This window comes from Scomber japonicus, chromosome 4 (genome assembly GCF_027409825.1).
Source record: "Scomber japonicus isolate fScoJap1 chromosome 4, fScoJap1.pri, whole genome shotgun sequence".
Lineage (NCBI taxonomy): Eukaryota > Metazoa > Chordata > Actinopteri > Scombriformes > Scombridae > Scomber > Scomber japonicus.
The window spans coordinates 22,233,851-22,246,900 of NC_070581.1; the positions used below are offsets into that span (position 1 = coordinate 22,233,851).

At 40.4% G+C, this 13,050-nt stretch overlaps 2 protein-coding genes across 2 annotated transcripts; one reads left to right on the top strand and one right to left on the bottom strand.

Annotated features, from left to right (window-relative positions):
* The first annotated feature begins 1,843 nt into the window (after positions 1 to 1,843).
* On the top strand, positions 1,844 to 9,691 carry wdr46 (WD repeat domain 46). Its single transcript, XM_053317591.1, has 14 exons — positions 1,844 to 1,901; positions 2,156 to 2,320; positions 3,665 to 3,745; positions 3,846 to 3,958; positions 4,068 to 4,155; positions 5,146 to 5,207; positions 5,444 to 5,548; positions 5,648 to 5,798; positions 5,981 to 6,216; positions 7,355 to 7,508; positions 8,253 to 8,400; positions 8,681 to 8,871; positions 8,998 to 9,111; positions 9,213 to 9,691. Exons 1-14 carry the CDS (start codon positions 1,845 to 1,847, stop codon positions 9,321 to 9,323), a joined length of 1,776 nt encoding a protein of 591 aa, XP_053173566.1. The 5' UTR covers position 1,844; the 3' UTR covers positions 9,324 to 9,691.
* Positions 9,692 to 11,692: 2,001 nt separating this feature from the next.
* b3galt4 (UDP-Gal:betaGlcNAc beta 1,3-galactosyltransferase, polypeptide 4) lies at positions 11,693 to 13,050 on the bottom strand. Its single transcript, XM_053317594.1, has one exon. The coding sequence runs from the start codon at positions 12,951 to 12,953 to the stop codon at positions 11,838 to 11,840; it is 1,116 nt and encodes a 371-aa protein (XP_053173569.1). The 5' UTR covers positions 12,954 to 13,050; the 3' UTR covers positions 11,693 to 11,837.

Consider the following 13,050-nt stretch of genomic DNA (forward strand, 5'->3'; position numbering starts at 1 on the left):
GCTCTAGAATTTCACAACTTGGCAGAAACATTGTATAATGCTTTTTCTCAGCATTGTGGAAGTTTTGAAATGGAAATGCACAACATATGGGTGGGCAGCCTGGGTCACAATTTAATATTTATTAAACAGTCTACAGTAATTACTACTTGCAAATACTGTGCATGTGAGGCCGATTAGTACACAAAATAGCATTATAGAAATATCAAGATATGTTTACGGTGATTTAGCAACAGCAACAATATTACATAGTTCGTCCACGACAAAATGTAACTGAATCTTCAAGAGTTGACCCTTAGTAAGGATCTAGGCTGCTTGTTTTATCATACTATCAGTATCAGTCCAACTAAATAAATCAAGTCAGGTAATCAGGTAATTATTTTATTATAAGGAATGCCAAACAATAATGTACGTTCCTAAAATACTTTGTTTTATTAATTACTTCATTATAGGTGCATTTGAAAAATAAAAAGTTAATAAAAAATAAACATAGTCAGAAGTAATCAAATTTCTTAAGTGTAGGTGGGGTTGAGTGGTATACTATTTGAATAGCTTTGAAGTAGTTTGAAAAAGCCAAACCTAAGAGAGTGCTGATCTGTAGTGACTCAGCATTTGTTCTGTACAGCATAAAGCCAGGCACATCCAGTAATCCCCAGTACGTGCTGTTTGAAAAAATGGGAACACATTCACAAGTAATAAAACAAGGCACTGTGGTCACCTCCCTTTGTTTTCCTGCATGCATGGGCATTATGGAAAATAAGAGTGTGGACAAGCTAGATAAACAAGCTGTTAAAAAACGAAAACATGGACACCCAAATTAACCTTTCAAAATAATTGAGTTCAGTCAGTTTAGTTTATTGTCACTTATATCATACACCTCTTTGCAGGATCTTCTTGTATGCCGCAGAGCAGTTGCCATACCAGACAGTAATGCAGTGGGTCAGGATGCTTTCTATTGTCCCTCTGTTGTCATGATTGAAGGAGGGGATTTGGCCCTTTTTCAGTCTCTGCAGGGAGTAAGGATGCAGCTGGGCTTTTTTGGTGAGAGCAGTGGTGTTTGTGGACCAGGTGATGTCATCTGCAATGTGCACTCACAGGAACCCTTTCAACTAACGTACCGTTGATGGTCAGCGGGGGGTGCTCATTGCTGCCTCTCCTGTAGTCCAGGACCATCTCATTGGTTTTCTCCACATTTAGGGAGAGGTTTTTGTTGTTGCTCCACCTCTTCTCTGTACAGTGTGTCGTCATTGTTAGTGATGAGACTGACCACTGTAGTCTCATCTGCAAATTTTATGATGTGATTTGAGCTGAACCTGGCAGTGCAGTCATGTGTGAGCAGTGTGAACATGACAGGGCCAAGCACAAAGCTTCAGTGTGATGCTGCAGGATGTTCTCTTTCCTATTCCTACTGACTGTGGCCTGCCTGTAAGAAAGTCCAGTATCCAGTTGCAGAGTGGTGTGTCAATGAAGTGGCAGCAGCACTGGGATCAAAGAATATGGGAAATACAACTACATGCAATACAAATAGAGTGGGTATTACAAGAAATAGGGGCAGAAATAGAAAAGAGGAGATTGGTACCAGAAACAGAAGAGCATGGACTTGTTAACTACAGAAAATATACCTCAGAAAGAAAAGGATATGATGGAGGGAATGGGAAGATAAGTGTGAGAGTAAACAGGGCTGGTCAGCTTTCTTAAGAGAGCAGGACTGATAGGAATAAAATGACAAATTGGAAACTGAAGGCGTCGACTGAGTCCAGTAGATGGCAGTACTGCAACACCAAGGATGCAAAGCCGCTCTTTAAACCCCCGAAAAAGAAGAAGAAGAAAAAACGTATACAAAAAAGATGGCGTCCGTCGGCGAGGCAACGTTAAAAGATTCACACGTGGGGAAAAAGAAAAAGGTAATTGTGAATAAATAAGTAAGAGGCCATTACCGTAACGGTGTCATGGTTTTATTGCTGACAAATAAGACTGACTATTGCTGTGCCATTAAAACTGACGGACACTAAGTCCTGTTTAACTCAGTGTTTGCTGTAGCACCGATGTAAGTCAAACAGGGTCCTGAGTCGAGCTGACCCTGTTTCTGAGGATAAATAAATACTATAAACTCTCTGCTGCTGCTAACCTATCACATCGTTTTCTCCTTTTCTGACAGCCTCCTGCTCGATACTGGGATGAACTGAAGGAAAAAGAGGAGAAAGATGAAAACAAAGTGGGAGAAGACGAAGAAAAGAGTGAAGCTGCTCAGCAGCAGGAGGACGAGCAAGAGACACAGAAAGGAAAGAAAAGAAAGCAAGAAGAGGAGAAATCAATATCAGGCGTAAGAGAATGAAAGTGATTGTTGTTTGTCAATCAGCATTAACTCACTGAAGTTTGCAACAACTTGCAAACCTTGAGCCTAATGTGGGGGTTAAAAATCAGCCAGATTTTGTCCCAATGAAAACAATCAATACAGTCAAAACGAGTGTATTTAAACACAAGAGGTCTGCAAACAGGGATGCACTAATTCAACCTTTCCCCCTTCCCATACCAATTCCAATACTTGTGGTCTAGATATTTGTGGATACTTAGAGCCAATCTGATACCAGTGCTGTCTTTTAAATCAATATTTAAATCAGAAAGTGTGTGACTCATTGGGATCATTGTATGTAAGATGGTAAAATGTTGTTGATGGTTTCCCTTGAGACAAAATCTTTAAATGTCTTATTTTATCTGACAAGCACTCCAAACACATAAGCTGTGCAGTTCATCATGGCTGCACCTAATAAAGGTAAGCACCTCTGACACTACCCAAAGTAGTTAATAATCAGTTTATTATCCAAAAGACTAAAGTAACCAGAACATTTTGATACACGAAGAATTTTGACATTCTCTCTGAAGAAATCGCCCAAAATGATTATTCAGTTGTCAGAGTAGTTGGTGATTGATTTTCTGTTGAACGACTCATCGTTGCAGCTCTAATATAGTTTAAACTTTGTATGTACTGTTATTGAAGACAAGCTACAACAGGGTATGTGTAAAGCATTAGTAAACATTTAATACATTATAAAATGAATAGTTAGTTCTGTCATTTGATAATGGCTTCAGCTCCAAATGAAATATCAAAGGATGCCACATGATTTGTGACAGCACTAACTTCATTAACTGGAATATTCTTGATAATAATTATCTTGTGCAAATTTTTTATTAACATTTGCCCCAAATTGAGCCTGATATCTTTAGCCATTCATTAGTCATTAACAGGGTTTCTGTGATGCTCAAAACAATGTATTCATCATGTATATTGGAACAAATCCTGGTGGGCCAATGGACCATCAAGACATATCAGTTTTTACCTTCCCTCTCTGTGTGCCAGTGACTGAGGGAGCGCACGAGAGTGTTGCTGCATGCCTGTGTCAGGCATTTACAGCTGAGCGCCCCCCCCCTCCCCCTTTATTCTCACTGCCAGATGAGGGAGACAAAAGTCCTGCTCCACTCCAGCTTTAAGCATTTATAACTAGAAGTAGATCGTATTTACACTGCACCATATCAGTGCAATACCGTAGATGCCAAAAAATATCTAATTTCATCCTTCAGTAATGAAGTTTTATTAATATAATTCTCAGAATTATAATGTTGATTAAAGTCAGTATATTTTCTCTGATTATTGTTCATACTCCCTCAGAAATCGGACCCCTTCCCTGGGCCCGCCCCTATTCCAGCAGACAGGGTGCAGAAGTTCAAGAGGAAAGAAAAAACAAAAAAGGTAAGCGCCACAATGTGTCTTATTTACAATTACTGGTGAGTAAGTGGAGTTAGCTGTTGCCACAAGCTGTCACATCATTTATGTATTCTTCTCATCCTAGCCTCGGCGCCACCATAAGAAGCTGAAAGATGTAATAACTCGCTCAGAGGAAGTCGCAGAAATGGCCCAGAAAGAAGCTGCCCGGTTTGACCTTCTACTCCCAGAGGATGCAGGGTAATTTCTTTTAACAGCTGCTGTCTCCTTCATGTCACAGTGCTGATGGAGATTAAATTATCAAACGTGTCATCGCTGAAACATCTGGTTGTGTGCCCTCTAATCTCAGGTTTCTAGAAGGAGATGAAGATGAGGACACTTGTACCATCTCTCAGGAGGATATTGCTGATGTTGTGGATATAACATCTGGGTCAAAGGTAGGACCCTGACTGGGCATTAGTGTAGGCACCTCCGACATCATTGTGCTGCATCCTCATTTCAGGGTATCTACATATGTGTCTGAAAGTCTTGACAAGCAATTCATTTTTCAAAAATCAAGTTATTCATTTGTCATTGGTTAATCCATTTATATACATACACATATATTTTGTGTCACTTGTCTGGGTCCTGGTCACATTAATTGATTATATCATCAGGAATTATTGTTATATACTTCTATACCAAACCGTCCTTCCTGGTTTTCCATCATACTTTGATACTCTCTGGTATGACTGGTGTTAAATTGCTCTCTATGTGGTCTAAAAAAAAGTCTTAACTTTTTAACATGTTGAATTCTGCAGAAACCCAGCTATTTATAAAATATTTATTATGACCTTATTTACCATCAAATGTCACTTTTAAATAATAATTTACAAAAGAAAGTCACGATAAAGTAGTTATATCAATGGGTCAAAAGTTTCTCATGTAAAAAATATCTTCATAAATTCAAGACATGCAGAGTAATGTGTGTGTGTGTGTGTGTGTGTGTGTGTGTGTGTACTGGAAATATTGTGTCAAATACAAAGGGCAGAGTGTTCCCCAGTCATTGCATTATGTTCTAGTTATAAAAACACATTTAACACAAAACTAATAGAACATCATGTTTGGGAAAGGTACAAAACTGAGATTACTTTTTAGTTCATAATTAACAGTTATTTCCGTTTGTCATTTGTGTCTACAAATTCAGTTTTTGTTCATCGTGCTGCTTTTGAACTGTTTCTGAATGTATTTTTCTTTTCAATGTTGTCAGACCTCATTTAAGATTTGTACATGAAAGAAACAAGTTAATGTTACTTTATAATTATATTTTTATGCATCAGACATGACAAATGTTTGAATTATATTTAAAGAGCTCACAGGTCTTTTGTTTTTTAGTCTGACTATTTGTTGATTATGTATGTTTTTCCTATCTCTTTCTTCCTCTTCAGTATTTTAATCTGAAACTGTCTCAGTTTGGACCATATCGAGTAGATTACAGCAAGACTGGACGGTCAGTTCACGATTTCTGTACTCAAACAAACAATATATCAGATGTGTGTCTTGTATTCATATTTACATCACCTGAGTTAATCTGAGTTAATGGAAGGCAACATATAATAATTTAATCAAATAACTGCTACAGCTAATGATTTAAATTAAGTACTCTGCAAACTCAACGTTTTTATGTAAAGATGTTTGTGTGTTTTAGATGTTTGCTTCTTGTTAATGATGTCTTCTTTCCTTCAGTCACCTGCTGCTTGGTGGCAGAAGAGGCCACATTGCTTGTATAGACTGGCAGTCCAAACAGCTGACGTGTGAGATAAATGTGATGGAGTCTGTCAATGACGTAAAGTAAGTCATCCCAACCGTTACGTAATAATTGTAAAGCTTCACCGATCAACAATATTTAGCACCCTTTCTGTAATTATAAAAATATTCTGTGTGTTTTAGGTGGCTCCACAGTGAGACCATGTATGCAGTGGCTCAGAAAAAGTGGCTTTACATCTACGACTCCAACGGAATAGAGCTTCACTGCATCCGCAAATTCAATGATGTCCTTCGTATGCAGTTCCTCCCCTACCACTTCTTGCTAGCCACAGCGGTGGGTTCATTAAACTTCTTTTCCAGGTTTTGCACATGATCCATTGCATGTTTGTCAGGAATACTTAAAATGTATCATCTATGAATCGTGGATTTTGCCCGGAACCCAGGTGTTATACATCAGTGGCTCAGTTGAGAGTGTTTCTTTAGCTTCAATCCTCCTCTTCTTCCTCTTGTGTTCAGAGTTCCACGAGTTTCCTGCAGTACCTCGATGTGTCTGTGGGAAAGGAGGTGGCAGCTATCTGCACCAAGACTGGCCGGCTTGATGTGATGTGCCAGAACCCTCACAATGCCATCATCCACCTCGGCCACTCTAATGGCACAGTCACCCTCTGGTCACCCAACCAGAAAGAAGCTCTCGTCAAGATGCTCTGTCACCAGGGTGGCGTGCGCTCTGTCGCTGTGGATAAGACGGGCACGTGAGTCATCTTAATTCTGTGAACTTGTCCTTGAATACAATATGGATTATTATTTCTCTGAGAAACAAGAGGTTGCCTCGTAGCTTCAATGATAATCATTTTTATGGTTATCATATTTGCCGGAATATAGAATGATATTTAATTCTCGAAGTTACATTTGAAGAAGTGGGAGTTGTCTTATATTCAAGGACTAGACAGTTATGTGGTCACAAGGTCAGAGATTCTTTTTGAATGGAGAGCTTGCTGGCTACAGAGAGTGTTATAGGTTGTTTGTAGAGTTTGTTGGAATCAGTCACCCCTAAAAGTGTTTTGTTTTTTTTAACTCAGTTTAAGCTACAGGAGTTTCTGAAGGCTTGTATTGCCATGTTTTTCTCCCATGGGGGAAATAAATCCATGAATAGTGCCTTCCAGCATCTTCACTGCAGAAACAGACTGGGGTCCAAATTGACTGTCAAGCTGCTAAAAATTACAGCTGCCACATATTTGATAAGGAGCTCAAACAGACTGAAAAGTGTTAACTGCCTGACAGGAGAGAGATACACAAATATGGGATTTAAGTTCCGCTTTAATGAAAATATATAACATTTTTACTGGAGATTGGCTTCAAGATGAGGTGTCTCTTTTCCTGGGATTATCGCGATCTCAGGGAAACATTCCCAAAATGTGTTGTAACTTCAATTTTGTTTTTCCAAAAGCAGCTGTTGGGGAAAAAAAGCGAGAGGGGGTCTTCTTACATCAAGTTAAATATTGTCACATCATCTTGCACAGGTCTCCATCATGTTAAAATAATCAGTCAAAATAATCACAGTTAGAAATCGTTTAGCTCTAACAGTACCAAATAGTAGTGTAGTCTATTCATACATGCAGTGTATCACACGCTCCTCCATTAATGTAACTCTACATTGTAGCACTCATAGTGTTAGCACCCTGCAGCTAACACTGGAGTGTGGTACAAGATGAACAAGTTCTTCTTTGACAGAATAAATCCTTATTTGCAGATTTATATGTTGAATAACTATATTTTCTGTTGTGAGCAGTTAATGCTGTTTAGGGATTTTTAAAATCAGTGTGACTGAACTGCAGTTTCCTCATTGTCCACCAGAGAGCACTCTGATATCATTGTCTCCTGTTTTGGCAGATATATGGTGACATCTGGCATGGATAAAAAGCTGAAAGTGTATGACATCAGGGCCTTCAAGCCACTGAAGTCATACTTCCTCCCAGCTGGAGCATCTTCTTTGTCTCTGAGCCAGAGGGGTCTGCTGTCTGCAGCCACGGGGGATATTGTTCAGGTCACTGTCGCCTACACCCTGCACGCTTAATGATTTATCATTGAAATACGATCTGGTGCACAGGAAGTGATGCAGTTTTTCTTTTGAGGAACACATCTGCATTATCAGCAAAACACATGCACAGGAAATGTAAAAAAAATTGAAGTGTGACTATCATTGGTTACAGAGCATTCACTTCACATTAACGGAAGTCCCGTATAGAGATATTTAATTTTTAGATCTGCAAAGATTATTTGATTGATTGTTAGATTAAGAGAAAGGAATATTAATCCACTATATTGATAATCAGTTAATTATTTAGGTCATTAAAGCTAAAATGTCAAAGATTTGATATTTACAGATTATTAATGTCACACTTTACTGCTTTTCTATGTCTTAGATTTTATATATTTTGATAATGAAAATAATCATTAGTTGCAGCCCCAGTAATTTGGTATGAATTAAAGAGGAAAATTGGTTCTGACACCATGAGCGTTTAATTATTTGTATCACTTTAAAAGCATTTGTTGATATGCGGATTGCTCTGAAAGAACTTTTTCATTAACTTTAACTTTCTGTGAATTTGCAGTTACATTTTACTTCCCTTTTCATTAAGGGATAAACTAGTGGACCTGTAGGTGTCAAGTGTCTTCTTTTGAACTACAATACAAAAAAAATCTGATTAGACATTGTTATCTTTACATACTGCTAAACTTACACCTGCATATCAATTCATGTGTGTCTGTAAAAACTGTCTCCCTGCAGGTGTACAGGGACGTGTGGAGCTCTCCAGTGACTAAACCCTACATGGCTCACAGGGTTCGGGGAACAGCGTGGGGTCTGCAATTCTGTCCCTTTGAGGATGTCCTCGGGGTCGGGCACGGAGATGGTTTCACCAGCATGCTTGTACCAGGTCTGACTCGATTTCACCTTGCACCTACATATTAAAAAGTACACTGAATAACAAGTATGCAATAACTAGGTCAGTCTGACATGAACTGGTATTTCAGCTTAATGAGGTGGTGTGTACTTTCTGATAAGTGAAAATACAATTATTTTTTAAAATTCTAAAAACGCAAGAGCTGCCATCACTTAACCCTATAACAATCCATGCATTACGTTTTTCTCTGCATTAACTTCATGACTTGTTGTTTTTTCTTTTTTGCCTCTGTCATCCTAATTTACATTCACAGGCTCGGGTGAACCTAACTTTGATGGCCTAGATGCAAATCCATACCGCAGTGCAAAACAGAGGCAAGAGTGGGAGGTTAAAGCCCTGCTGGATAAGATCCAGCCAGATCTTATCAGCCTGGATCCCACTGAACTGGGGCACGTTGATCACGCCACCTTTCAGCAAAGGCACCAAGATAGGATCCAAGCTCTGGTCAGTGTCATCTTGTTGGCACATATCAAATTTTATTTTAAGATACATATTACATTGTTGTAAGATGCATGCCCAAAACGTATTATTTTTTTAACAAACTCTGGAAATCATGTTTTGTTTTGTCAGGGCTATGACCCACTTGCCAAAGAAAGATTTGTTCCTAAGTATAAGAAAAAAGGTCGGAGTTCTACTGGCAATGTTGAAAGGCGCAAGAAGCAAGTGGCTCATGAGGACCAGAGGGTAAATAATTCAGAATATAACAAAGCTAAAAACATTGTCTTTCTGCTATGTCTGCACCATTAGGCTAATCTAACTTGTCATCTGACTTGTTTATCTCACAGGATATAATACGGAAAACTGTGCAGGACAAAGTGAAGATGGAAAAAGAAAGAAGCGAGAAGAAGGCAGCCTTATCTAGCAAGAGATCAGCTCTGGACAGATTCAAAAAATAGAAAAGTAGAACTCATTGTGCAGCCAGAAACCCAGTGACATTTTGTGGGAGTGACCTCTGAACTTCAAATAAAGGACACACTACTGCTCTCTGTGAAAAAAACACATTCAGTAGAAATTGTGGATGAAGTCATCTGTTAATCTGTGATCAATGTTGAGTGCAGTGGTAGGGCAATTCTATTTAATGCCTGTAGCCTGAAGCACTTCCTGTCTACATGGGTGGATGAACTAATGTGAGGTCCCTTGTTTGGCATAGATGTCACCCCCAATTTGTGTTAAATTGTGTTTTTTTTCTTGACCTTGTCAAATGGAGTGCTTTGGTGGCTGAGCATATGTCAAATATTTTATATAAATATGTTCTCAAAATAAACAGACCTCTGAATTCAGTGTTGTTAGAGATCACGGTTGAATGTAAAACAGGCTTACATTTGCTTACATTTTCATTTACTATGAATCATTAACAGAATAACTGAATTAAAAGTTGACATGAGCACAGCCTGTAGATTCATGTTTCAGATGTATGTTCTGCAGTTACAGAAAAAGTGTGACTCAGAATGAGGAAGTGGTTTGACTGGCACTCACATGTTCCCTCTGTTAACAAAGTAGTAGAAATGCATTGAGTGCAATAAAGTTATATTAGTTAACAGGCTAGGTTAGCTGTAAAGGTTTCTAATGCCTATTCTGAACTGGCACTATTTCCAGTGCAAATCACAAATCAGTTCTAATTGGTGAGATTTTAAATGCTGTTTGTTGATTTTTAAAATCAGTGTGACTGAATTGTTTGTAGATGTAATTTGTTGTGACTTGTCTCAACCAGACTTACAGAATGAATACAATGAATTTATACTGTGGCAGTTGATATGAATTGTGGGAAACTGGTTTCACAATTATTCACACACTTTGAAACTTAAATGTGCAGTCAATGTGGCACATACGTTTGGAATGACTTGCGCTGTACTTTCCACAGGCTCAAATAATTGGTCACATCACAAAAGAACAATTATATGCCCAAATGAACAATGATACAGGTTTTTCTTATTATCATTCCTTGTGTTCACTTCACTTACAATGTCTTTACTGTCTTTTTAATGCCACGGTTTCTATTCTTGTTTCTAGGACTTTTAACAGTCAATTTGAACATGAGACTGCAGTGATGATTAAGAACATGATGATTACAGTCAGGAAAACCCCTCTCAGTGTTCATATGGACACCTGACTAGTTTTAGGACAGACTTGAAAAACTGTGAAGCTAGTCTTTCATGCTCTAGGAAATACAAAAAGGACTTTGGAACCTGGCTCCCAGCGTCTGCTTTCTGGTGGTAGTGAAACATTACACTGTCAAATGGGACTGGCACCACTCACCTCTCTTTTTCTACATTGGTCATGGGGAAAGGTGAAAAAATGTTAATAGGTAACACATTTGATGTGTACGTGTGTGTTTCTTCTCTGAAAAAGACATCAGGAAAACCTAGGTTAATATTTAAATTGATTTATTGGTGACTGAGTAATCAATTCATACAGGTATTTCCTCTTGAGTGTAAAGACACTGATTTTATCTGTGTTTACAATGCAGGAGGGACAGCACTGCCTGGAACTACACTCAGGAACTAAACTTGAATATATAGGCCTACTGAGCGACCAATCCAGTCTGACCGCATTGCACAATGGTGTTATTCAAGTTCAACTTAATGTTTAATATTATTGTTACAGAGAAAAGCTTTAAATACTGATATTTGGAAGGATTATAGTGGGGTATCACATTAGTTGTATCGGTGATAAGAAACAGCAGAATAACTGAGCCTTCAAAGAAGAAGAGATGAGCTTAAAGTACCTAATATCCTCCACTGTCCATCACACAACTTCACCACTGTCTCCAGTTTTTACAGTCCAAATGATAAAATGTTGTACATATATTATCATTGAAATGCACATGACTAGATCTTCTGTCATACAAACCTGTACTGAGGTGATTGATTTCCAGTCCTAAACATAAATAGTTATAAATATTAGCATAACTCCGTTCCTGCGGGGTATATGAAGCCTGTGGGTTTGATATCTACTGTTTTGGAGACATCATGCATTTAAGCATCTTATTAGACTAACATCTACAATCGAAGTAGCTGGTGATCGACTACGCAGGTGTTAAACATGTGAAGGTAGCAGTCAGAGTGTGCAAGTAGAAATGCCCAATGTGCATTCATTACATAAGCTGCTGTATGTCCTTGCTGTATTATCAGCATGCCAATACTGTGTGGTTACTCTACATACATCAACAGTCAATGAAATAACGACGGGTAATAGGATAAAAACTAGTGTTACAATGTTTCGTACTTCCAGTTGATAGTCCCATTTTCTGCAAAAAAAACATCATGTTACATAAATAATAGTGTTTAAAAAAAAAACCTTATAAAAATAAAGTCACATATTTTCTAACCAGCCTGAAGAGCACTTGTGCTGTTCACAGTATCGAAGCGAGGCACAGCCCCAATGAGTCCAGCTCTCCTTCTCACCAACCTTCACAACCCTTGTTCTAGGCCCAGCACTGACCCCAGCATCGCTCTGAATTTGCACATCCCCAGAGAGACGCGCACACTCAGCCAGGAGCAGGGGGGTGATGAATGGACGTCAGCCCAGTAGTGCAACATCTCCCTGGGTGGGATGTGGTGAACGGAAACCATGGCCTGAAAGCAGCAGCGCCCGTATGGCACACCAGGGCCACCAGAGAACAGCGGGCAGTGCGAGGGCAGCACCCCAGCCGCCCGTGCGCACAGACCCACAAAGACATCCTCGGGGGGCAGAGGTGTGGATAAGGGGGATGCATTGGCCGCCAGGGATATTTTGAGCAATGCAGAGCGGGACAGAACATAGGCTGTACCGCTGCAGTAGTCCGGAAAGACGGAGGGAGGGTAGGCCCCTGAAGGGAGGTAGTGCTTGCTGTCTGGATCGCGGTCCGGGGCAACGTGGAGATGCACCCTGCCGAGGTACAGGTCTCCTTGTTCGTACGGGTTGCGGCTTTTGTTCAAGAAATGCAGGAGGGCGCTGGGGTTGAACAAGACATCATCGTCCACTTTGGCCATGAAGTGAGCCTGAGGGCAGAACCGGCGGGCCCAGCCCAGCATGGATAGGGTCTTCAGGGTGAGATTGGAGTAGGTGTCCAAAAACCGCCCCTGAATCAGATCTCCTCGCTCTCTGGCCTCCTCTATTAGCAGCTTGGCCAGTCCAGGATCAGACGCCACACCTACCATGAAGAGGGTCATGACCCGCAAGCCCCTCACCTCTATCTCCCCACCCCAGGTGTCCCTGATGGCTTGGCGGGCCCTCTGATTTGCAGGAGCCGAGGTAACCATGGTGATGAGGTAAGGCTTGGCACGCTGGCACACAAGCGGGCTGGGCATGAGGAGGAACTCCTCGGGTCTGGTCGGAGGGACGCTCTGCGGGGGAATGATGCCGGCATGCGCCTCCACCACGGTGTTCATACTGATGGAGGTGACCCATGACTCGATGAAGTCCACAAACAGCAGAGCCAACAAGGCTGCACACGCCGCCGCTGCGCACAGAAGGGGAACAACCCCGAGTCTGCTCCCTCGCTTTCCAAATCGGGGTTTACATATCCACAGTCCCCGTCCGACCATGACCAACCTTCACCACCACTGCGCAGCTCTGATGACCACTGTAGCTGCTGCAAATTGCCCAGTCAAGCACCAGCTCTCCTTCCCTTGTCTCCACGAC

What these genes read in the sequence shown, in the direction of transcription:
- wdr46 (XM_053317591.1), top strand. Translation starts at nt 1,845, where the DNA reads ATGGCGTCCGTCGGCGAGGCAACGTTAAAAGATTCACACGTGGGGAAA. An exon ending in GGAAAGAAAAAACAAAAAAG is followed by an intron (nt 3,746 to 3,845) that starts GTAAGCGCCACA and finishes TTCTCATCCTAG; the next exon opens with CCTCGGCGCCACCATAAGAA. An exon ending in CCACGGGGGATATTGTTCAG is followed by an intron (nt 7,509 to 8,252) that starts GTCACTGTCGCC and finishes GTCTCCCTGCAG; the next exon opens with GTGTACAGGGACGTGTGGAG.
- b3galt4 (XM_053317594.1), bottom strand. Translation starts at nt 12,953, where the DNA reads ATGGTCGGACGGGGACTGTGGATATGTAAACCCCGATTTGGAAAGCGA.